The sequence below is a fragment of the Phalacrocorax aristotelis genome, chromosome 12, assembly GCF_949628215.1.
Source record: "Phalacrocorax aristotelis chromosome 12, bGulAri2.1, whole genome shotgun sequence".
Classification (NCBI taxonomy): domain Eukaryota; kingdom Metazoa; phylum Chordata; class Aves; order Suliformes; family Phalacrocoracidae; genus Phalacrocorax; species Phalacrocorax aristotelis.
This window is the reverse complement of record NC_134287.1, coordinates 221,978-248,673: the sequence shown is the minus strand read 5'-3', so window position 1 is coordinate 248,673 and position 26,696 is coordinate 221,978. Positions and strand designations below refer to the sequence as shown.

Genomic DNA, 26,696 nt, shown 5'->3' with positions numbered 1-26,696 from the left:
TGCCCACAAGTAACAATCAATTCTGGAAAGAAAACCCCTTCCTCCCCATAACAATCTGTATTTGTACAAGGTCATTTTACAGTACACCCAACTGTATTTCCAGTTTATATTGGTTATTGAACTTATATCTACTTCAGATGCTGCATTTATATTGTTTATTTTGTCACTTAGGATTTGATGATGCTGATATAACATTAGTTCACAGAGGACAGGAAAACTTTTTAAAAATTTTTCTTACTGATTTCACTGTGTATTCCCACTTGCCTCTTGTTTGTTCCCCTTGCTTACTTCCCTAGAGCTGTGTTCTCCCGTCATCTTCCCTACATGTATTTCTTTATGCTTCCCAATTCTTTTCAACATTTAGCTCCTTCTAGTTGGTATCACCTATCCCTCCCCCTCTCCAGGCCCCTAAATTTCTGCAACAGCATCCTCTCTAACCACAACTCTGCCAGTCACACAAAACTCTGTCCTTCAAGCACTGTGAGGTGGGAGCACAGCAGCACCAGTAGCATAACAGCATAAAAGCAGGAGGAACTGGTAAACTGCTCTCCAGAACCTTAACAGTTTCAGGAGTACCCTCCTTTTCATAGGGACCAAAGTAACAGTTACATTCATTTGCATACCGGGGAAAGAGAAGCGGGAGGCCCGGGCAGGGGCAACAAAAGATACCAAAAGTTGTTTCACAACAGATTTTATTACCTTCAAAAACAGCAAAGCTGAGGACAAAGTCCCTATGTACAAGTTGCATAGCTGCTATGGTGTAAAACAGTCCCAGGCAAATCATTGCTGGCTGCCAAGCTCTTATACAATATATCAATATATGAGGTACCCGCTGCACCATAGTCTGAGCCATCATGCATAAACAAACAGACCAATACAAAAGGCCATCCCAAAGGATGAACTTCCAGGTATTTAGCAGTCTAGCTCTGTGTCCATTTAAACAGCACTAATGGTAATGCTTCCCTTATTATTTCCTTACATGTGAAATTTAGCACACAGAAAGCAAACAGAAGTTATCATACATGCAACACGAATGTCCACACAGAAACTAGCCTTCAAGGACAGGACTCCCCACTGACCCAAGTGCCATGGTCAAAATTTCACTTCCCTACTTTACTTAAACAAAACTGGATAGTGGAGTATTATAAATTCCACACATGCTGAAATAAATTTTTCCTCTCAATCTCTTACCTGCCTCTTCAGAAAAGGGGCTAAGCTGAGTGTAGCCACAATGTTTCCTCTTGTCTTTACTGAAGATGCTGTCTATATTCAGAGACTCTCTTTTGGGTCTCCAGGTTGGCCGGTACCTGCTAGATGAACTGGATTTAGATTCACTACTGGTACTCTCCACTTCCCAGTCTCGAGAGTGCACAGACAGGATTTTTGAAGGTCTTGTTTCTGCCTGATCCACACTACCCCCTCCAGGAGGGCAATTCTGGATGGTTTGAGAAATCTGCTGTGGTCTGCTGTGGATCATATTGCTCACTGTCTCTTTGAATTCCCTCAGCCTGCTGGTGCTGCTGGATGGTTTAGGGGCAGTTCTGGGGGCTTGCTTCTCCTTCAAGGTTTCTCCTGTAGTTTACAGACAGCAAAATCCACAAAAAAAAAACTTCAGATTAAACTAGCAGCCCTACTTCAGGATCTTCATGCAGACTTTGAAAAGTAAACAAAACAAGAAAACCCTCAACCAACCCTCCCCCAAACAAAAAACCCAAACACCACCCTCCCCTCACCTTACCCCCGCAAAAAAGCAGAGACAGGCAAAATACAAAGATATAAGAAACAAAAAGAAACAAGAAGGGAAATGCATGTACACACTAAGGATTTTAAAAACATGCAGAAAGAGATATTGATATTTGAAATAAAGTAACATCTCTTGCCTTCACTGTGGTATCCTGATGACTGAGCTTCATCTCCTTTTCGCCGAGACCGACTAGAACTCCTCTTGCGGTCTGCCAGTGAGCCCTTTTTGGAAACATGCCTCTGATTGCACTCACTGTCAGTCAGGTGCCCTGGAAGGAGGGAACACAGTAGGTATGACAAGAGCCTTTGGACTGAGCGTTCTGTTTGCTAAGAGCAGCAGGGGTCTTCTCTTCCTTAGGAGCTGCAGATACTCCAGTGCTAACTGGCAGGTTTGGGTAAGTTTTTGAATCCAAAAGTTTCTGGTTTTGTCTTGGGGAGGGGAGGGGAGGGGAGGGTGTTCTGGTGTTAAAGTCGTAAAAGAGCAATACAGCCCCTCCAAGGACTCTGGCTAAGGAGAGCTCATCCACAGGAAGAGGAAAAAGTTGACTCTGCCTTGGCTTTTAATAGTCTAAGGACATCACTTTCTTGCTGTCTGAATACTTCCTCAGTTTCAATACCCATGAACATGAAACTCCTGAGGACAGCTTGCTTGACATTACTCTGTTAAATGAAGACTCAAACACATGAATGAGTTACCATGTAATAATAAATTACTGCACATCATCAGCTGCTCTGCACTAACTATCCATCTGCACTCTCTTCGCCTGTAGTGAATCCTAAGTAATCTGAGTTAACTTAGTCTACAGTGAAGAAGCCTCAGTTGGCTCTCAAGGGCTAAACCAGCTAATTCACATCTGCCACAAGCTAAGAGCATACACACAACATGGATCAGCTGTCACATGACAATGTGTCCTTACTACAGCTCATGTGTCTGAGTGCTAATATTGTCTCTTGCACACAATTTATCCCCCATTTCCTCACATCAAATGCGAATTAAGAGTATTTGACATCACAAGTTTACTGTAATGCCTTTTCTTAATTTTATGGTTCTCACACATTCACAGTCCTAAACCTGCAAGCACAAACACACACACGGCTTTACTCACGTGAGTAGTCCCAAGCAGAGATGCAGGATAAGAAGGGAATTTATGAATAAGCTACGAAGACTTTTCTCTAGCCTTTATATCACCAACTTTCACCTTGCATAGATGATAGGAAAGGAAAATCCCTACTACCCAATAATGGATTAACAGTACCCAGACTACATAGCTGGCTGATCTAAGCCTTGCGCCTTCTCTAGAAATAAACACAAAAATCAACAACATCTAAAGCAGATTTTATACATGACATTGTACCCTCAACAGTTGGAAAAATAATTAACTTCAATTGCTATAAAGCTACTACAAGAAACGAGTGGGAAGGAATCTAGACAACAAAAAGCAAGCTATGCAAGACTTGCATTTCTATTAATTTGCAAAGTGGAGAGTGATTTTGTTGCCAGATAGATGTGCAGCATTTACATGACTGAGCATGAGTCAGTGCTTTGGGAGAACTTTTTTTCTCCTTCACAGCATGGACTGTCACACATCTTTTAGGGACTCAAAGAACAGTATTATCTTATACCTTGCAGTGGCTCCCCTCAAGATAGAAGAGGCTTTTCACTTCAGAGTGTACAACTTCCCTAGTTAAACATTTTCCCCCCAAAGTTCTTTCAACCTGATAGGGTTAGCATCCTTCAAGTACTGTAACAGAAACTATTTAAGGATATTCAGTGCTGCTGAAGCTAGCTTAGGGGTCTGTGTAGACTAATTAGAGCACAACTTAGCCTTGTAGAATGAAGGCTGCTAGCTTTGCGTAACTATTTTCTCCTCCTTTCATAGATTGCAAATTTTGTCCTATTGTCACTGGACATTTAATAGCCACAGAGAAGACACCAAGAATCAAAAGTTTGCAGGACACAGGCTTTGTTGTCTCTACCTGGACCTTCTGGAACAAAGAATAAATTCAACATAATGTGTGAATATAGGAATTACAATCCCAAAAATAACTAACACTCTACACTTTTTTTTTTTAGTTCGCTAAAATAACAAGTCAGGATTTCTGTCTGAGTGCCTAGTCATATGCTGAAAGCAAACAGTGATATTCAAAGGAGAAGTGTTTTTGTAGGGGCTGTGTGCATGTCTAAGAATATGTTAGAGAAAAGAATTAAATCAAACAGGTTAAGGCAGAAAACCCCTACTCCCTCCCACTGAAATCAGTTGCATGAATAGGGCAGCCAGAATACGCACATTTTTCTCAGCAGCACAGGTTGGAGGGGCAAGAGAGGGCTTTTGCAGCCACTGTGCATGCCCTCATTCTGAAGTACCTGGGTGCCTGAGGTCATACAACCCAGTGGTGGGCCTTCCCCGGAGGACGATGTAGGACAGGGTCCATAAATTTTTGGGCTGCAGTAGTGGGTAAATGGCTATTAAATGAAGAATCCTGCTCTTGCCCAGAATGATTCAGTTGACAGGTCAACGTGGATGGCTTCTTTATAGCCCCACAGATCAGCATTTGATGGTTGAGCAGTTGTATGAGTTGGCAGACTGTCTTTTTTGGAAAGGTTTTGGGTAGGTAAGGAAAAAAGGGGAGATGCCCAGACAGGTGGCTAGCTAAGGGGGCAGACTGACTATAGCTAAGGCTGAATCAGGGAAGATTAAGACAACTGAATTTAGGTGATGAGACGGGCTAAGCTGAAGGGAATAACATAGGATAGAATCAGTAAGAGAAGAAAGAAAAAGAAAAGGAGAAAGTCACTAAAAATGACAGAACAAAAGGTTACATGCTGAACTTCATGCTTACGTGTTTGCAGCCATCCCTCTACACACCCTTTTCTGCTGATGTCTGCATGGCAAGTTTTGCAGGGAGGAACCTAATCCAATAAACTCTGCGCCACTTTTGCAGACTATATAAACAATATTCCACTAGCACTTTCAATTTTGTTGTCTTCATACTCTGAAGATCAATGTAAATTTTGCTTCCTTGTAACTCAAATTCTGCTCCAACTTTCCCTTCTTTCTCATACTCTACCTAGTACTATATGACTGTAACCTACAGTGTTAAGTATTTGCTAAAACATTAAAAATACCGTCAGGTTATCTTAATCCATGTATTGCAGTTACCTGGACCTCTGGTGAAGAATGAAAAAGTTCTAAAGGAAACAGACTTGAAACATTTTTTCCAGATTTCGATGTGAAAAATATTTGTACCATAGATTGTTTCAAATGAAACAAATACGCATATATCATCCCGATACAAGAGAGCAACTATTTTGCAACTAAAAGGAGAAAGTTGTATGATAGATGTTGACACTATAGTGCAACAAACAGTTGCTGATTCAACTGTTAGGTCTTTTTAGAAAGCCTATTTAAGGCACAATAAAGTAACTTTTCAAACAGACTTAGCAGATCACGTTTCTGATGCTTGAGAAGTCTGACCTTAACTAATGCACTACTTTTTCAGAAGTGATGTAGAAGTTAGCACTGTATGCAGAAGCAGGCTGACCAGGGTCACTGGGTATGAACAATAGAGATCTAAGCCTTTAGATTTCCAGTTAACCTCTTTTCAACTAATGAGTGTTCAGGCAGACCGTTCAGCTGCCCGAAGGAACGTATATACAGGTTGTCTTCTTATTGCAGATTCTCACTTAACTAACTTCCATGGCACAAGCAGGAAATCATCTTATGCTCCTCCCTGGTGCAGTAAATACTACCAACACCCACTTACATATAAAGTCCTTAGTGCTCAAGTATGGGAGATTCTTGTGATGGAAGTGCCTTTCCCAGACAGCTGCAACTCCTGAAATGAAGTAACTGCCCATAGATGAGTAAGTAGCACACACAACACGTACCAAACCACACCATGGGAGTGTACAACAGACTCCAACTCACAGAATTATATAAAAAAGAAGGCAGGTGGGATTGCGGATGACAGAAAACATGTCTGTAAATGTTTGTCTGGCTAGATACAAGTCTACAAAAGCCAACAAGACATTTAAAATTATGCTTATTTTTTGTGAATGCCAACGGTTCACTACAAACCAAAAACATTTAGGATACTAAACACTGTTCACTATTCTATGCTGTGTAGAGAGAGATTTTTCACTGAAGCCCACGGCATCATATTTAATGACAATGATCACACAGATATAATGTTATCTGCTACCTGTGTCCCTGCTACTTTGTGAAGCTGCATCGTTCTCCACGTTGTAGATGACTGTCCCCTGTGAGTCAGAGGAGAAGTGACTGACCACAGACTCGTGGTGCGCCTGTTTATAAGGATAGCTGTCTGTAGAGGAATCTGTCCTGGTATCACTCGAGATGGAAGGTTCTCTCCCTAGGGAAGGAAGCAATGTCAAAGAAGCAGTATCAAATGTCAATCTTTTGGGGCTATTATAAAAGTCAGGAGGGGCTAAGAAAAGAAAACAGGAATGGAACAGAGGAAACTACACAGAAGTTAACAGAAAAACAGAGTACCAAACATACAAACTCAGACTGAAGGACACTAGAGCTTATGGGAAGGGTTCTCTCCTTTGGAAGGGGGGAAGAGAGCATCATTCCTTCTGCAAACCTTTATTTCTTCCCCTCTGATAACTCTGAATTTATCAAATCCTTTTATTGTACAAAATTAAACTATGTCCATTGGACTGAAAGTACACATTAGTACCACACTGAAATTATTCTTTATTAAATTTCAACACTGTCAATTAAAATATGAAATACGCTGCTTCAAGGGAAATCAAAGTTAAAAAATTAATCAAGTACAATATATTAATAAGGTAACAAGGTAACAAGAATATCAAAAATTACAATAAACTCACTAAAAAGAAGATGACAACCTCCTCCTCCCACCACTTTCAGTACATAAAATTAAACAGCTGAACAGTCTGAAGACTGTTGGCCCCTTTATGTGACGTATACACAGGATATTAATTTCATACTCATTCCTCAGTGGAGAAATTAACAAAGAAAAAAGAAATTAAAGAAGAAAGTAATTCTTATGTTTAATTGCAAACACTCAGCCTGAGGGCACGTCACGTTTTCGATGAGAGCAAGTCCTGTAACTGATGCTGTGTTTAAGAATGCCTAACAACTTCTGAAGTCAGAAACTTCCCCCACCTCCTTGCTGGTTAAAAATTATATTGGTCTCAAGAAATATAGAATACAGCTGTTAAGAGAGATTACAGTCACAGAAAGGAAGGTGAATGTAAGCAATGGGAATCAGTGCTGTGGAACTGAGTACCAGAAAACATTTTGCAAACTGAAGTTCTTATGCAACGGAAAAATCAAAAACATTAAGAGGATTTGTTTGCACTCAGCTTCACGACATTTCATACCAGTACCTTTGACAATCTTTCCTCCATAATTCATAGTATCAGATCTGGATGCGATTAGATGCATTCAGATTTCCTTGACAGAAGTTCAGGTACAATATTGTGATTAACAACTTAAGAATAAGCAATTTCTATTCATTTCTGAATTATGGACTATGAATATCTGATAACAATGAAGAATCCAGAAGAAGCTGTAGTTACACTTAGACAAAAAGGTCATTCTGAAAAAAGTATATCAAGGTAGAAAACTGGATATCAACAAGGCTAGAAAATAATTCACTTTTATTTGACAGGAAAAAGTGTAGGGTATGATTTCTCCTGGCACTTCAACCTGCAGTATCTCACAAATTCCCTCAAGAGCTTGGTATCAGTGTTGAACACTGAAGACTACAGGAGTAAGCCTTGAAGACTCACCAAGTGTTTCTGAAATGAAAAAGCAGGTAACTCACTACAGCCTTCTGAATTTTATCTGAAGGGAAACACCTTTTATATTTATATATATATGTATATTTATTCAGCTTCCTGAACTCATTTTAAAAAACAATAATATTAGATACTGCAGAGACAATGAGCAGAAGGGTTATTTCCTGGAGATCAACCAGCAGAACAGCAAGGCAAATTTAAAGTGTATATTGACCTGAAGCTTGCAGAGGTGGTCACAACTGATATATAGCGCTGAAGGCCCTACTCCCGACTTACCGATTTTTTCAGAACAGGAAGAAAGGTTTATAAATTTCAGGACATCTTGTCAAGTGAAAAGTGAAGGTCATCTTATCAGTGTTTTTATTTGCATTTATTTTAAGAGGAGTTAAGAGATTTATTTCATTACTGGTACACTGTAAACACATAAATAAGGAGACAGCAAATGTTCTCTACAGATTCACTGACCAGGAAGCATAAAGTTAGCTATTTGGCCAGGAAAATCATAAAATATTATTGGAATTACAGTTGTATAAATAGGCTAAATTCCTGGAAGAAAGGTTGTATTTCTGGGTTTAGCCTCACCTTGCAGTTCCTGGCAACTTAGAAACCCGTCTCTAATCCAGGATATTGTCTGCAAACAATCTTCTTTAGCAAAGCCATTACAATATAAACTTAGACCCAGTTTTTATTTTCACCTGATCTGGATTGCAGTTGCATAACTTTCTCGGAATTTATCTATCCCTCTTTAAATGAAGCTTCAACCCCCAATAGTGTGACTAAATGTCCAAAATTATCCAGAACTTCAGTAAACCAACAGCCTGTGTGGACCACCACCGATATCTTCAGCAGACCAAGTTCTAGCTGCTGAAGCACCTTACTTGGACATACCTTTCTAATTCAATGGACTACCATTAATACAAAGAATTCAGGAAGTAGCAATGTGTTGAAGGCCTCTGAGATGTTAAGTCCTACAAATCTATAGCCATAGATTTTTTTTGATGCAAAACAGACAATGAAAAACTAAGAAGCAAACATGATTATGGGTATAAACCTTTGCCAATCCCTTCCGCTTCTCTCCCACAAACAAGTTCCTATCTCTTGCACTGCTTTATGCGAGTGAAAGACAAGCCAAAGGGTGAAGATAAGATCCACTGATTCTCTCTTTTTACTTTTTAATAAAATGGTTTTCTTCCTCTTCCCCCTACAAATCTTCACCATCCCAAAGGACTCATTTATGACATTCCCGTAATGTTTCTTTTCCCTAACTTCCCTCCTGAGTTTAATTCTGCAGCTTCCTTTAATTTTTATATGTTTTGCATCTCTGCACTCATTCCCTTCCTGTTAAAACTTCTGATGTATTTATGAACTCAGACACTGAAGTTGCCAGTTACTGTTCTTCTCTACGTGCATGCCACAACAGGTCCTTCACTACATGCCCCTCCGTACCCCCCCAGTTTCTTTCTTCAAACCTTTTTGGAAAAGATTACTACCCAGAAAATCAACAGAGCCTTGGACTGAAAGAGAAGTAGAGAAGTTCAAAGGTGAAACACTGGAACTCCTCTTCAGAATTCTATATTAGCTTTGACAAGCAAGAACCACCCCTGCTAACAAAAACACACCCAAAATAGAAGAAAAACTTTTCCCATGCAGCATTACAGCATAAAGGTATAAGACATATAGTCCAGACTGCTTACCCGAGTCTTCGCTATCATAGCAAGTCCTGCTATATTGCTGTAAATCCACCTGAGGGGGCAAGTCTTGTGTTGACACTGGAGTTCCTCTCGGGTCTGCATACAGCAACAGCAAAGGCTGATAATGACCCTTAATGCACTTTGTCACAACATCTTTCCATTTTGGACCAATCTGAATTAACAACAACAACAAAGAATGCACAGGAAAGGTTTTCTGTCATGACTTTCTATAATAAGCTCTCTTCTTTCCCCCTCGTACTTCTTCCAGAGTTTGCTTTTCCACTGACATTAACTCCTAAATACAGCATTGAACTGGACTCACCAAGGAAACACCGACTGCTGGTCACATGTTGGAAAACACAGCAAAAAGGGATATAAATTTTGAAATGTAACTGAAAGTAAACTGTCCCTTAAAAATGTCATTTACATTCCCTTTTCTGAGATTCACCTTATTTGAGAAAAAAGGTACCACTTGTGACGCCAGCTGATCAAGAACACACCCTTGCAATACCTTAAAATTCCTGCTAAAAATATGACTACAAAAAGAATCCTTCCCTTTGATTTTTTTCTTCCCTAAAAAGCTTTTCATCCTTTGAAATGTTCCAACTTTGCATCAATCAAAAAAAAAAAAAAGAATTTAACAAAACTTCTTAATCCATCCATCAGCATGAACAAAATAAACAATAAAAGACATCAACAGCACGACAGCAAATTCAAGTCAAAGCTAACCACTTTGGTGTGAGTATTTCTGCTGTTACAGAACCTCTGCAAGCATTTTGATAGGCCAGGCAATAATTCATATAGTTATATTGATCTCAAAAACCTTCCCCATGTACTAATACAGGTTTCATCTTATACACTGAACATCTATTCCAACAAATCTGCTCCATGCGCGGGTATTCTACTAAAGCACTGCAGCACCTATCCTTGGCAAAGCTTTGCTGCAGAGAAAGGTGACTATGAACAAATGCAAGGATTAGAGTTTTCCCTTTGAGACTGTGCTTGGCACGAATAAAGGAGAACACTTTCCTCTCTCATCTTTGTTATTCCATGACTAGAAGGAATAAATGGACAGTGGTGTGAAATAATGCCAAACTAATGGGACCTAATAACAGCGTGGCGAGATCCCAGCACTGATATCTTTAATGTCAAGGACCTCATGCTCAGTGAAAAGGGGGGGGAAAAAGCACTCACAGAAGCAGCGGAAAATTTGTTGTTGGCAGCAACCACTAGGGAAGACTGGCATCTAGGTACTTCAGCAAAGAACCCAAAAAGCAGGCACTAAATAGCTATACCACTTGTCAGCAAGGGAAAGAGATGTATGTTAGCTGCGCACACAAGCAAACTGCAGGTTTTCAAACAACAGCATAAAAGCAAGCCTGGCAGCCAACAGAACAGAACTAAGAAGAGGGCTTCTGAGATTTCTGATATGCGTTTTTGAGAATGCTTTACTTTGCTCAGAAAAAGGTGCAACAGACTTATGGATCTTGATTGGAAAAACAGCCACATCTCCTGAATTCTGTAGAAAACAGTACGGATCTACACACAAGTAGCTAACAAATTCTAACATTATATTTCTAAACATTATTTTCTCACCTCTTTGACATGAGCATCATCAAAGTACATCCACTTGCGGATTTTAGTTTGGAAGAAGAAGGTAGAATAGTGTTTTCCATAGTAACAGATCATTCCCACCAAATAGAGCTCTGAGAGTTTTGCTCTGTCATCAGTTACTCTGAAGAAGAGCTTCAAGAAGGTAAGAAACATGAAAGGAGAAATTAATAAAATGCCCAGAATTTTACATACTGCTTTGTGTTTGAAGACCTCAAAGTACTACAGAGAGGTGTTGGGTTTTTACTTCAAGAGATAAGTATTTATTGCCTTGTTTTGCCTAAGTAATTAACGAATGTATAAGCAAACCCAGTGACATAAACTAGGAACAGACTCCTACCAACTCACCAGATACTCAAGAATCAAGTCAGTCTCAGAGACAGTGGCTACACTTTAAGGAAGACACTTACAACAATGCATTACAACAATGATATACTACCTTTTCAGAATCTGAAGTGTGGTTCTATTCTGAAAATTTGTGTTCTCTGTCAAGCTTGCTGATTATAGCAAATACTGTTTAAAACATTAATTCCTTTTTGCTTAGTAGAAACAAAACCATTCTGACAGTGAACAGCTCGCACTTATTCTGACTTAAGCAAAGACAAATTTATGACAATACCATATAAAAGATGAACTAAACACATTAGTAGGTCTAAAGAATTCAGCACACAAAAAATAGTTTTCTGACTATTTAATTGACCATGCTTTATTTAAAAATGCACAGGACTAATTTTTTAGTGCATTACTGCTTTACTATGCTAGGACTACACTGTTTCATAACCACATTTCCACTAACTTGCACTAGTTTTGGTACACTATACAGTGGCCAATGCATTTTTTAATATATATACATACGTGCGCGTGTATATAAATATATATATATAAAAATAACAAATGTAATGCCTCAATGCTACAATAAGAAACAGCTACAATTTGGTATACCAATAATTCAGCATAAGCAATAATTCAACATCATAAGCAGTAATTCAGCATCATCATCCGCAAAGCATCAGCTAATGTAGAATAAGTGAATCCTCTAGGCTACAAGCTTCTGACCCCAAACACAGTGTTAGAACCACACACTTCAAACAAAAGGGAATTTAAAAACAAAAAAAAACACCCAACACCGCCCCCACACCCCCAACTACATTCTGTCTTCAAAAGAAATATATGTACTCTCTCATTTTGAAAAACAAAAGTTTATGTTTTCATAGAAATAGCACAAATCCCAGCGCAAAGTTTCCTTGCACTTGAAAATATCTTTTGATTCAGACAAGCTTTGTTTTCTGGAGTAATTTTCAGTCTTTTCAGAAATTTGAGAATAAACAATTACACTAGTACTTTCACAGGTTTTGTGAAGCGATCAGAAACAGGTCAGATAGATCCCTGGATCTGCCCTCTATCATTCCTCTATGCATGGACACCGAAAAGGTAAATATGGTGACTTCTTGTTTTTCTCAATTCCCTACTATAGACTACCATGAGAAAGACCGTGCTTGTAGGTAGCGTCAAAATACAAAACAACTCACATCTCCCAGTTTAAGACAAGTGCCCAGGCTGTGAATCACATCCTCAGCCAGATCAGAGTGGTCCGAGTCCCAAACCAAGCCAATGGTGATGATCTGTGGAGAGTTCATCAACACACGACGAATACGGATCTTTTCTCCACAGTTACTCTGAGGATTTAAGTAATACAAAACATTGAACATAATCCTTCTCTTATTATAACGTTAGGGCAAGGCACTAAAAAGTACAAGTTTCAAAAGTACAGCTTCCAAAGAGGTAGTGGTGAAACACAGCAGATAATATGCTCAGTGTCAAGATATGAGCTTCTTATGTCACAGATGAGGAGTGTTATCAAGTCTATCTGGTATTAGCAAGCTTTAAAGTGAACACTGCTGATTCTTCCTCATACTACTGATAATGATTAAAAGATATAGTGCAAAAGTAGGCTTTTTAAAAAAAAACCACAAAAAACCAAGCACACATGAAAGATCCCCAAAACATTCCTAGGAATTAGAAGGAAAGATCACTTTCTTTTGATCAGAATCTCCCATTAAAAAGGATATTTACAGAGACTGATCTTTTATATAACAGTGTCAGAAAAACCTTGAAGGTGCTGCTTTGCTGTAAAAATTGGGTGGTTGTTCTACCAGGTACCTCAAGCACCTCATCTCGGACAGCATAGTTACATCAGTATTCATATTAATAGGAGAGCAGCAGCTGGAAGATCATGAGAATAGGAGGAGCAGTTCTTAATTTCTTAGTCCATTTCCCTTTCCCCACCCATTTTTTAGTTTTTAAATAACTACCGGTGCTTACTGACTGGCCAGTCTCCCCTCACTCTCTAGCCCAAGTACTTCTCAGAGATAAGTTTGCTTGTGAAGCTAAGACATATCTCAGTGGTCCTTCCAACCCATCCCCTTGGAACTGTGGTCATCTTTAAAAGCATCATGAAAAAAGTTCACCATCTGAATTAGAGAGATTATCGCTGTAATTTTAGCAAACAGTGCCTGCCTTTTTTTTTTCTTCCCTTTTTCTTTCTTTCTTCTTCTTTTTGGGACAACTACGGCAAAGTCCCTTTGCAACACTCACTTTCCCCCTATGGCAGGTCACAAAGGCACCTCTGCAAGATTTCAGAATAAAAATTTTTCATACTGAGAATAGTTTCTCATCCCTACAGAGACCCGTTTCACAATTGGATATAATCATTCCTGACACTACAACCAGAAAAGATATCATAAAGCATTTCTCTTCCACAGCAATCTAGAAAATGTACCAGAATTTCAGTCCCAATTATCAATGAGAAACAAAAACTAAAAATTAAGCTCGGTTCTTTCTTTTTTTTTTTGTTTGTTTTAACAACAAGGCAATGAAAACAGATTATTTTACAGGTAGAGGACTGTGACATTTAAATGTTGGATGAGGTTTCAATATTAAGATGACTACATTCAAGCATGCTTTGCAATGGTCATTCTAAGTACAAGCATTCCTGTGGACTACCTCACAACAAACTTATCTTACTCTCAAATTGTCATCTTTGTTTTAGCTAGCTAACATCAGTATTTTCTGCAAGGCAGGAGGAATATGGCATCCTGATAAAAAGCTTCCCTCGCATGGCTTCTAGGCTAAGCCTCAAGAGAAAAGAATCCCCAAATAGAAAAAGAAAGGAGCAGCAAGTACTGGTAAGCATTTTAATCCGATCAGTTATTTCACAGTTAAATAGCAGGTCACCCTGACAAAGTATGTCTTTCTATTAAAATTCCCGTGCTTTGATTATTAAATACCTGGAGTCATATGAATCTTTTAAACAACAATACGGTACCATTTATTTCTTTTACTCAGATAAGCGAGCCTCTGTTTGTCAATATTAAAAAAAACCCAAAATAATGTTTCGATGAAAACTAAAAGTGAATGTTTCAGAGTTATAAGCTACAGAAAGTGGGAGGGATAATATGAAAATACTTACATTGCCCCCAGGGAACAGGCACACAAGCCATTCCTGTTAGAGCCTGTACTGCTTCTCTGAGGACTTGTAAGACATCTAACAGTAGCATTACCTGAAGCAGCAATTATGCAATTGTTTCCTGCCCTACCTATTAATCAAGATGTAAAAAAGTTTGTTGGCAACTTTTCTCGCATACCTATCTAAACCCCTAGATGTGGACATACTCAAATTAAAAGGTAGAACAAGATATCAAACTCTTGCTTTAGTAACCAACCCCTTAGGATTAAAAAAATATTTATATTTACATGAAAAATTTTGATTTTTCTTAACCCAACTGATACACAGACTTAATTCAGCTGAATTTTGTCAGACTTTTACTGCATAGCAAAACAGAACATTTTTAGGAATAGCAGCCTGTAGCTATCAACTGGATATATGCAGGAACTGTTTCTAAATGGTTAAATGCCAGCCATCACTTACAACAACTATAGCCTACACCTTCTGGTTAATCTCTACTACACTCTGAACAGCAATACTCACTCAGAAAATCAAGGCAGGTACAGCAGATTTGTCAACAGTTCAATTTATTCCAGCTAAAAGGTAGTAATGAAGTTGAATGGAAGCTCATCTAGGCAAAACAACCAGTCTTGCACACCTAGTTACAGTGACTGGTACAAAAGTTCTGCTATCTGTGCCAAAGCATGGTACTGCTGAAGAGATTTTACAAGAAATAAGCACTTCTTTTCTCATGTTATTATTAGAGATGAAGTACACTACCCTCAATAGGTATAATCACCAGAGAAACTAGATGAACTGTGGGAACGCTGTTGTAAAAAGCTTAGCCAATCAAAACCACTATCAACACACAGAAATCTCCCATGAAAAGACAAAGTGCCCAAATTCTTTGTGATTTCCATTTCCTTAGGTAAGATCTCTGAACTTTCATCATAGGATGAAAGAAGCATGATTGCAGCTTCATGTAATGCTAGTGTTGGAGGCCTCACCAACTCTCAGTGAAGTTGAACAGCAAACAAATGATAGGTACTTCTAGCAGCAACACAGGCTTGAACAGAAATGGATTGTGTAGCCATTCCCTGGGAGTGATGTAGGCATTTCCAATTTATTCCCCCTCATCACCTTTTTTTGGGGTTTCTAACTCTCTGAAACATTCATTTTTAGTTTCCCTGCAAATACTATGTTTATTCCTGTTCCCACGACTTGTGTCTACTTGAAGAAGCACTCAACATCAGTAGCTCCTTCACTGAATAACTGAAAGGTACTGAATACAAACCCTAAAAACCCCTATGCTTTTCATCATTATGATGAACTAAACCTTGAAAATGCTCATGAGTGAAAGTACACATCAGAGTAATCTACTAAACCTCTTCTGTCTTGTCCGTCCCCCCACAAAAGGAAAGCTAAGACTACTAACTGGACAGTTTCGCAGGTCTCCCATAGTGCTGGCATTCTGTAGCAGCTCTCCAAACATATCTGGAGTTGGTTTCTCTCGTCTCTCCAGCATACAAATAGCTTGATTGCTTCAGTATAGACAAAGCATGGAAAACAAAAATTTAATAATAAAATAAGGATCCAAATCCACATTAATTGTGTTTCACTTAAGTTTTATGAAAAAAACCCTAAAATACACAACATTTTTATATTTAACACTGTAGTACAGAAAAATCACACAGTTAAGTGTGAATTACTACACCTTCCATGATAGTACTGCATAAAGAAAACAAGTAAAACTTAAAGAGTTTCTAGTTACCTAAAATTGACATCTTAAAAACAAGCTGTAGCATTTACATACTTATTTTCCTGTTTTTCTAATAAACAATATTCTGATACACACTGTCTGCCAGTAACGTAAAGAAAAACTACAGCTCGATGGAATTGCAGGTAGCAGCCACAAGGGGGAATGCTTTACAGTACTCCTGATACATTGGTAAAGTGGTAGCTTTTAAGAGAGAACTCTATGAGAAGAGCAACTAGTAGTTTTCAAGACAAATTTTTCTGTAACCACGCCTCATGTGCAGGACAAGAAACAGAAGTCTTCATCCCAGTCAAAATTTCAACACAGAAGTGAATAACAGATTCCTGCCTCAAACAGGTTTAAGCAGCTTTTAACAGAGCAGCTACCTGCTACAACTTCTTCCCTCCAGGATTCATTCAAACTACTACAGAGCTAGAGCTTTCGCTCTGTGCACCATCTCATTTAATGAAAGATCATGGTGACCAGGGGAGTTCCCCCAATAACTAGAAAAAGCAAGAGCTATATATCCATCCAAGAAAGGGGATTTGAGGAACTACAGGCTGGTTAGTCTTGCTCCAGTGCCTGGGGCAACAACAGACCAAATTCCCTCGGAAATCATCTCCAGGCATATGAAGGACAAGAAGGTGAGTCAGAGCACCCACAGCATGGACTTATCAAGGGCAAGCTATGCCTGACCTACTTGATCATCTCCTAGCATAAAATGATGGGTTCTGTTGAGGACGCAAGAGGAGTTAATATCATTTGGTCTCTAGCAAGTTTTCCCAGTCATCTACAGTGTTCCTGTGGCCAAACGGGGAGGTGTGGGCTGCACTGGTGGAATACAATGTGGACAAAAGCTAGCTGGACCTTCAGGGTCAGAGGATCAAAACATAAGCAGCAGTCAGTTAAGAGCTGTGCTCCTCAGGAGTTAATACTGGGGCTGATGCTATTTAACATTTTCATTAACAACCTGGATGATGAATCAGAATACACCCACGTCAAGTTTACAGATGATACCAAACCAGATGGAGCAGTCAATATACAGAAGGGAGTGCTGGTATCCAGAAGCATCTTGACAGGTTGGAGGAACAAGCTGACAGGAACCTCATAAAATTCAGTAAAGGAAAATACAAAGCCTTGCACCTTGGACAGAGCACACTCAGTGCAACAGTATTGTCTGGGCACTGAATGGCTGAGGAGCAACACCACAGAAAGCTGGCAGACAAGCTGAACGTAAGCCAGACTCTTTGCAGAAGCGAACAGAGGAAGGACAAGAGGCAAAACATGCAGAAAGGGGTATTCTGACTGGTTATAAGGAAAAAAAAATTCACACCGAGTGGTTAAGCATTGGAACAGGCAGCCCAGAAAATGAATAGAATTTCTGTCCTTGAGCATTTTCAGAACTCTGCTGCACAAAACCCCAAGCAGCCTGATCTAGATCTGAAGTTAGCCCTGCTTTGAACAGGAGGATGGAGTAGATGTCCAAAGGTCCTTTCCAGCATAATTTTTTTTGTTATTTTTCTTACCTTGCTTCTTAACTTACCTGCTCACATATGAAGGTCTTTCAAAATGTACATGAGCCCTTGCCACTACAGTTGTCAGTTTCAGAATTATAAAGAAGTAGACACACAGATGCATGCCTAAATTGATATCTTCTGCTCCACTAAGTTCTCATGTTACTTATCATAGTTATCGGAGGTCCACCAACTTTGAACAAACCACGTTCTGGACATTTAATCTTGTGAAGGTAAAGATCAAACTGCAATACCAGTGTTTTTTTTTAAAAAAAGAGAAGTTTTCTTCCCTGTAAAAATCTCAACTCACCAGAGTGAGGTTGTGGAAATATAATGTACCATCTGGATGAAAGGTAATGGGTCAGAGGTGGCACCACAGCTGGTACAAACACACTAAAGAGAAAGAAAACATAATACATCAACAAGATTAAACAGGTATTTCCACTTCTGCTTGTATCTTTTTTACCATGGTAATGCATGTCTCAGCAATGAAAATTTGAAACTTGAGAACTGGTGATTTGTACGAAGCATGTATCATTACCACACCTGTTCAAACAAGGTCATCGCAAACTTCTGATGGGAAACACAATGTGGTGCAGTGCAAATATCTTCCTTTGTCTCATCTGCAATGTGGAAGTGAATTCGCATTAACAGGTTTTCCTAGCCACAGAGAGAAGAAAAAGTAAAAAAAAGCATTAGATCATTTCAAATGTAGACAAAAGTTTAAAATATAAATCACAAAAGCATGTCAGATGCAATGATTTTATAAGCGTTATTTATGGAGACAGAAGGCTCCTGCAAATTTTTGAAAGTTGGTTAGAAAACAAAGAAGTTGGCATTTTTCTGATATAAAAGAAAACGGCTACCACTTCTCACTTGAAATGTTATATCGGGTTGCCATTTATTTTATTTACTAGCACAGCTGAAGATTGGCACTAATTCTTCTGTCTGTCTCATTCTCAAGCATCAACAGATTTGACCAAATATAACAGCCAGATCAGCTTTGCAGTTTTAAAATTACTGGGTTGACACTAACTTCTCCTCATCAACACAAAGTAACCCAAATCAATTTCTATATTCCACAAGGGCTTTGAAATAGAGCAAATAATCTATATTCTATCCAAAAAGGGGGAGAACTAATAAATGAAGAAGCATACTAAATTTTACCTGAAACAGAAGTACTGAATGTTTTCTAGATATTATCTCAGACAACTCCATCTGTTTTCAAGTTCCCAGGAGTTCTTGTCCGAAGACCTCCTCTCCTCCCACTGTTGCCAACATTAATCTGGGGGTGCCAGAAGTCTACTGACACCTCTTCCAGCAGCACAACCTTCACCACCACTATGAGCTGCCTAAATGGTTTACAGGCCTGCAATAAGCAGGTCAAGATTACTTATTAGGCAAAATAACTTCAAACTTGTGCAATTTCCCTTGGACTTCAGAATCTAAGCTCTTTTGCCATTTAAAATAAATCTCTGCCTTTAGGACTGAAAATGTTAAATAAGTGAAAAGCTATGGAATTATCTCTGCCTCAAACCTTAACCTCAAAAGAGAACTTGTACCCATTTTAACTGTCCTTGTGCTAGTATGGTTGTCCTAACAAACCTGCTTGTGAGGACTCCTACAGCAGTATTAGATGGGTTATTTAGCTATCTCAAGGAAGGAATTAGATTAAAAGCTCCCATGTTCTACTACATACAGAACTCTGTTCAAGTGCTGGTGTGCATACAATGATTTGACGTAACGATGCTCACAGGGGCTGATGTAATTTATTTCACTTTGAGGCTTTATTGGTAAAATCTACTTCCATTTTAAGCAAGCTCATTGAACTATATTATTTTGCTATATTCTACAAACGCAGGATACGTTGGGTTACCATAAGCCCATTATCTTATTCCCCACTGAGGATCTCCCTGTGGAGATCCAGGCCACGCATGCCAGGTCTGTTGGAATTTGAGGAGGGGAGGAATGGAGGGGGAAAAAACCCCCATTGTTTGCATCTATGCCTGTCAAACCATCTTTCAGTTATACTCACAAAACATTCTGCAGCATCATCCATGATGCCCAGCTGGAAGCGTTGCTCATCCTGAAATGTCTTTGCAAGAGCAGTGCGCAGGGCATCAGAAGGCAGTACTTTCTCACTGCTACATTGAAACTGGTTGAAGATACCCTGGTAAGAAAACAAAAAGATAGTTAAGTTACTGTATTTTAAAAACATGACTCAAGTTATCTGAAAACAAACAGCAAACCTTTGATCAAGCAACACACAGATATTTGTATTGTTCAGGGACTACAAGAGAAAATCCTGAAAGTTACTCCTTTGAAATCATATACCCTTTGTGTGTTCCTTCCTCTCCTTTCACATATCCAAGGGCTGGTAGGGAGTTTAGGGGTAAATTTTCCTCAGTGTCAGTCCCCCTTCGATCTTTCTCCAAATTTGATTCCTGAAGCAAATACAATGGACACCAAAATTTCCTCGCTTTTTATTCCTTTTTCTCCCTCTCCAGTTCACTTTTTCAGTCCCACCTCAGTAGTTTTCTTCCTACACGTGCTGCCTTCTCTCCTATTTCAAGCAGCTCTTTCCAAATGTCTTAACCCTTAAAGAGGCACAACCTGACGCTTGCACTCTTTAAGGAACTTACCTTCCAATAAATCCAACAAGTGGCTAAGAATCAGATGATGTGGGGGTCAACATGGAGGAGTAAAAAGCATGAATCAAACAGCAGTTCCTATGTATGGCCAGCTGTTCACCTGTTGTGCCATAAACCTGCATTTTCATAACTGTAACTCACCAATCATCTGCGTAATCATTTGCAAGGACGAGTAGTTCTATAAAGGTGGATTATCATCTCAAATGTGGGTTATACACGTGAAATTTCAGTACATATTCCCAACTGATTAAAACCCCCCTTTTTTTGTGTGCGTGCGTATGCGTGTGCACGCGTGTGTAAGATCCAGAAGATCCTCTGAACAGTTATTTACCTTTCATTGTGCCCTCCTACAAAAATAGGAGGGTAGTTCTGTATGCAAGATCCTCAGTTTAAGTAAAAACTTCTAGCCCTTATTTTCATACAAGACCAGTCTGTCTCTATCACCACTCTGCTCTTTCTACCTCATTTCATGCGACAAGCAACCATCTGCATCAGTGTCAATCTCAATTCTGCTTGTCCTTTCCTATAAAGCTTTCCTCACAATTTCCCTAGAGATTATGGAAAAGCTCCATTCTTACTGCAAGATAAAAAATAGGATCATCTTCAATCGTGCACCACTTGGCGTTTCTGCCTTCTAAACTTAGCCACCCAAGGGGAAAGCCAGCCTCAACCTGGCTTGCCTGTTTGGGTTTTTTTTTTTTCAAATCTATACTGAGAATCTGTAGTGATTTTGATTTATGTGTCACTTCCTCCCTTAATTACAGAATGCAAAATACCCATCTCTCTTTACTGCTATTTTTATATTGGTAGTCCTTATGGTGCTCATTCACATGGGACCCACTGTGCTGAAACCCATAGCTCTCCTAATATTGCCTTTATTAGAGTATCAAGTAACAACGAGAAAAGCAGTAACAAAGAGAAGGCTGTGAGGCACTTAAGTTTCACACTTCATGAATTACAGATAGTACTTCAGTCACCTTTTATATGTACATATATAAAAATGAGAATGACAAAGTCTCTCTATTTAACAACTTTGATGCCCATTTCTGTCACTCTGATAACAGAGCAAGTTTCATGTTTCATTAGTAAATTTTCTTATTTCAGTGGACCTCAAAAAATTAAAAAAAGCTGTGAAACATAACTCCATCCTGCTTCAGCACTTTACATTAAATAATTTAAGAGCACTTGAAAATATTCATGACTGCACTTTAGAAATGTCTTTATTCTGGTTATCATCAATCTCACTTCATAGACCTGGAAACTGAGACACTCTCCTAGTGACTGGCACGCAACCTTGCTGCAGGGAATTGATGGGCAGGACCCCGTTTGCTTCAATGAGCTGTGAGACTGCTCTGCACTCTTGCGGGGAAGGGGGGAATGAGAGAATCAGTGCAGCCTCCAAAAGAGGTAAAAAGAGAAGCAAGCAAGCAAACGAAAACTCTTATCTTAAATTTCCATCTTTAAAGAAGTAGTACACTTCACTTTTACCTATAACATATCTATTAGTTAACATAAAGAGGAAAAAGTGACCCTGATGATTATAAGCAACTGTTTTTCACAAGATCTTGCATTTCAAATTTTTTTGCATCACAAAATAATTACAGCCTTCACAATTAAAACTAAAAAGCTTTCATTAAATATGAACAGCAGAAGACTGAAATCTTACCACAACCACAGAACAAAAATAGCTCAGTAACAGCAAAGAATTCTGTGAAGAATTCTAATATGTAAAATCAGGAAGTAAAATATTCCAATGTTATACAGAACACTACTTCCTAAAATTTTTTATGACATAGCACACAATAGTACAGTCTTATTTAGATTACACGAAAAAAATATTTCAAACCAGTGAGTAATTGTGCATTTTAATCTAATAAAGATCAAATCTTTTCATGTCATTGCACAGTGCAGTGTAGAGCATGCTGGAACACAGTGCTTGTAGGAAGCCCCAAAAGCACCTCAGGGTCAAAAGCACTTTGAACATGGTGGGGGGTGGTGGTGGTGGTGGTTTTCACTGGGTTTTGGTCAGCACTTTGGGGTGGGTTGTTGTTTCGTTTAGGAGAGGGGTGGGGGTGGCCAGGTCTTGTTTCTCCCTTTCGTTATTTTTCAAGACAGGGTCTTTGCTCACCTTCAGAACAGGTCTTTCTTGTCTGTCAGCCTTAGATGGGCAGGTGTGGCATTTCCTGCAGTTTCACCACTTTAAGTTACCTCAGATCTCCTTAATTTCAGGTCTTGCCCTTGAGTGATACTGTTAATCACTAACACATTTGTTCCATATACTGGCCTGAAAGCCAGCTGGGCGCAGACCAGGAAATCACTGCTGATTCTGCCCCAGGAGCTTTCATGACACATTTTCTCCAAGTACTTCTGAACTTAACGAGACTTTAGATATGAAACATTCAAACTTTTTTCTCTTTCAAAAATTACTTCACCCGAATCTGAAGATAGTTAAACACCACCCCCCACCCCCCACCCCCGTTAGTGTATTCACCACACTGATGAGCTCTCTCAATGGCTACATTGTCACACAAATGAGCGTATTCCCAACAGCTGCAACAATATGAAAAGACACTGCTAAAAGCTTCATGAACAAGGGAAGTCTCTCCTATTTTACCAGTTTTCAGTAACTAAAATTAAGGATGCAGAACCAGAAAAAAAAAAGCTTAACATAAAATCTGAGCAGTTAGTAATATTGTATTAACAGCAGTTCTTTGATTTCTACGCTGATCACTTATTCTTGGCATGTTGGTAAGTCTATGAGCCAAGGCAAAAAACAGCATGAGCAAAGGATTTTTCAGATAGGAAGTATGCCTTCTGGTTACACTGCATTCCTGAGGTCTATATAAAAAAAGAAGCCCATCTCCCTCCATATCCCCTTCCCTACAGGTCTTTGAAGGTCTGGAAAGGGTACCAGAGACAGCAAAATTAGGAAGCACAAGCATTCTTTAAGAGGAGTAAATTGCCAGAGTCCATCTAGTTGCACCTAGTCCTTCTCCAAGTACTAAGTTGAAATCAACTACAATTACATAGTTGATATTTCACCAGCTTGCTCTCAGAGGCATCCCAATCTGGAAATTCCTTAACTATTCCAGGTGATCTATTGTAGGGCCTCACTTGGCTTATTACCATTCAGAAAGCTTTTTTTCTAGTTTTTTAACTGGAAGCTTCATGTCCTTTCTACTACAGGTCTAGGCTTCTGACATACATCAGAACAAGGACTTGCAGAGTCAGCCATCTCCCAAAATAACCTCCTCCAGTTTGGGAAGTGTGGGGAATCACCATAAACTTTCTAAAGCCTCAAAGGAAAACAACCTAAGGTCTGAGACAAGGAACCTTTATCATACAACTACTCAAGTTAAAACCCCACTTTCTATTTCAGAATGTTAAAATTCATATGCATGATCATAACTAGCGGTAATTATTCTTTAAAGACATTAGTTATTCTTTAAAGTAAATTAATGGATTCAAAGTTTAGAGTTCTTTTAAATGTTAAAGATTTGGAAAACTGAAATACATGTGAACCCTGCCATAGTTGACAATATCTGCTCCCAATTATCTCTTACGATGTTTGGAATCCATTTTCTCCCTAGGAAAGAAGTCTTCATTTATTTGAGGTAAACTGACACCTGCAATGTATATCTAACCATACTGATGAAACAATCACCAGACTTGATATATGTGCACATATAACTTTTTAATCAAGCATGTAGAAGCAGGCTGGCATAAAAATAAATTGATGACAGAAGGCAACAGGCAACAGCTGTCCACGCACTGTAAATTTGAGTTCCATCCTTGGCAGCTTTCTGAGAACTAATTATTCTCTTGCAGCATTGTGCAGAAGTTCTTTCTGGATGGGGATGCTGCTGCGGCTTTAGTGGTGTGGTATGTCTTTCAAAGAACAAAACATGTTCCCCCAAAGGGTTTAGTATTCCCTACACGAACAGTTTCTGCCTTTTAGCAAAATCTACAGATATTAACATGGCCAATCCTCATCCTTCTCTCACTGCTCAACATATCAACATTATTCTTATTGTCACTCAGTTGTGACAGGTTGGGTTTGGTTTTTTTGTGTGTGTGTTTTTTTTTTGTTTTTTTTTTTTGTTTTTTAAAAAACCCAACACTTTCTCTCCATTTCAATAGCATGTCCTTCTTATTCCATTCCATTCATTGGACTTTTTTCTCTTGTCTGCAGTGCCTAATCTCTCATCCAGAACATCACACTCTTCTCCTGATTCAGCCTTTTACTCAGTACAACAACCCATTTCAATAAAAATTCTGGCTGCTAAAGTAACTTTTCTCCCATCCAACCACAACATCCTCCACCCACAGTATTTCCACTATCTTACATTTCTTCCCCACATTTCCTGGTGTTATATTTGCTTTCAAGGGTACAAATAATTCTAGCTCTATTTGGTTTTGTGTCTCTGGATCTCCTTCCAAACCTCCAGGTCTGATAACAATCAACCTAGACTTCCATTATTCCTTTCTCTTACGGTCTCTCTTCCATTTTTACTTGCACTGTGCCCTAAACCGCAACATAAGGTCCCCAGTGTGAACTATAAAGTCAGGCACCCCTGGCTACTACCAGAATCAAATAAAAATATACTGTCCATGAGTTTTGTTTAGGACGGTGTCAGGAAAAGAAACCCAAATCACAGAGTGCCCACATCAACTAGGTGACAATTTATTAACTGCTTGATTAAGATCAAAAAAGGCAGTCATTATTTGGAAGCTTCAATTACCAGTTTAACAACTCAGGAAACTGTATTCGCTGCTAGTTTATTTGTCAGGCAGTGGGGAAAAAAAGTTTAAATCATAAAAATAATTATTTTATATACTTTTACTACTGTTTTACCCTGAAATTCTACCCTAATTTGGAAAAAAGCTCAAAACTAGAGGATGAAACCTTTACAACCAACCTCTTACTGTCTCAACCACATAATGAATTTTTCATAACAAATGCCTCCATTTCAGTCAAATGGCTAATCAGAACCATGAACTACAGTCATTCCACTTTTTTAAAGGACTTCAATACCCTATTGTTCTCAGTTTTCACCTTAGAAAACACGATTTCTACACAGAAAATTTACATTCTTCCTGCTTTTGTTGCACATGACAAAATTACAGAAAAGACCAGCCCTACTGGAATTTATCAATCAATAGAGCATTCTTCTTTGAAAACTACAAAAAACACTCTGTCCTATATCCTGGCACTATGGAGCTCCCAGTACAATCCCTGGAAGGAGAACAAACTCTCTGTGGCATGCTCAGTACAGTGGACGGATTTCCCCCTTCCTGCCTTCTTCCAGCTGTGATAAACAAACACCAAAGCAAAGTCATGCTCTAGAAAAAGGAAAATAAACAGAACACAGTAGACTTCAACATTAATAATAAATCAAAAGACTGTTCCAGTGTTACAGCAGGCAAACTGAATAGCAGTAAGGACAGCTTGTGTACTGAAAAAAACAAATAATGCCACACCTTAAGGAACAGTATCTGGGATTCCAGCACAGGGTCTGCAACTCTGCCTTGTCTTCATCTGTTGATGTGAGGCTCCTTCAAAATAACCAATGAACCTATGTCTGGAACGATTTCAAGGTTCATTTTTTAGCCATGTAAACATAGCTCGGTACAACCGCAAGTTTTAAAATCACTTGAAGAATTTGTGCAATGGGTATCTTCAATGCGGTACAAAAATAAAATGTGATTTGATTTCGGGTATGACATCACTGTCCTGTGATCCCTCATTTTATAAATAAAAGTAATTTAAAATTACAAATAATATTTATAGAGGTAGCTGAGCACTTACAGTAAATACTGTGCATGACATCAGAATCCCTAGAAACAGTTGCAGCAAGCCAAGAAAGCATGGAAAAAAATATAACTTCGGTGTTATTCAAAGGCTAAATTTAGCTTATTGAAGAGTATCTTCCTCTAAAGTCAATGGGAACAGAATGTTGCCTTTAGAGCAAGGGTTCACAGTAGGGGAAGAGCATGAACCCTCTGCACAACACAGGAGGTATCCTGCAAAAGGAACCTGGAGTGGAGGCAGGGACACAACTGACTCCCCTCCAAGTACTGCCTGTTCCCTGGCCAGGCTGGGATCTGAACACGCCAGCATGCTTCAGAGAAGAGTAAACACGCCCTGCCTCCTCCTCACTTGGTCTGGACAGGTATTTCGGGCAGACCCACCTGACAGCATGCAAGGCTAATTACCTCTCCCCAGACCCTAACAGGAGATTTTCGCATGGGATAGAGCTCCAAATTCTTGAGTTCCCATTGGATCCAGCCATATCTTCTCCCTCATTTTAGCAAAGCCTAAGGCAAGATTCAAGAGAAAAAGGATGTCAAAGCCCTGGAGGCTAAGCTGGCATTACCCTGGCAGGACAATGGTTAAAGGCTTCCAGAGCAGATGGGAGGGCTGGGGGAGGGGAAGAGACGAGCAGGGAAGTGAAGGGATGATCCTGCTACACTGGGACTCAAAACATGCT

General features: G+C 39.1%; 1 protein-coding gene across 12 annotated transcripts in view; it reads right to left on the bottom strand.

The window, feature by feature from the left end:
* The window catches only part of USP54 (ubiquitin specific peptidase 54), a 102,528-nt gene that overhangs the window by 18,353 nt on the left and 57,479 nt on the right, over positions 1 to 26,696 (bottom strand). For 9 of the 12 annotated variants that reach the window (XM_075107954.1, XM_075107960.1, XM_075107964.1 and 6 more), the window contains 10 exons: positions 19,590 to 19,724; positions 18,101 to 18,214; positions 17,865 to 17,947; positions 15,720 to 15,825; positions 12,369 to 12,515; positions 10,825 to 10,974; positions 9,232 to 9,400; positions 5,947 to 6,117; positions 1,881 to 2,012; positions 1,192 to 1,572 (listed from right to left, as the gene is read on the bottom strand). In XM_075107954.1, the coding sequence (XP_074964055.1) occupies positions 1,192 to 1,572; positions 1,881 to 2,012; positions 5,947 to 6,117; positions 9,232 to 9,400; positions 10,825 to 10,974; positions 12,369 to 12,515; positions 15,720 to 15,825; positions 17,865 to 17,947; positions 18,101 to 18,214; positions 19,590 to 19,724 (1,588 nt within the window). The remainder of the gene's footprint in view (positions 1 to 1,191; positions 1,573 to 1,880; positions 2,013 to 5,946; positions 6,118 to 9,231; positions 9,401 to 10,824; positions 10,975 to 12,368; positions 12,516 to 15,719; positions 15,826 to 17,864; positions 17,948 to 18,100; positions 18,215 to 19,589; positions 19,725 to 26,696) is intronic. The other 3 variants (XM_075107961.1, XM_075107966.1, XM_075107958.1) reach the window with 2 other exon arrangements.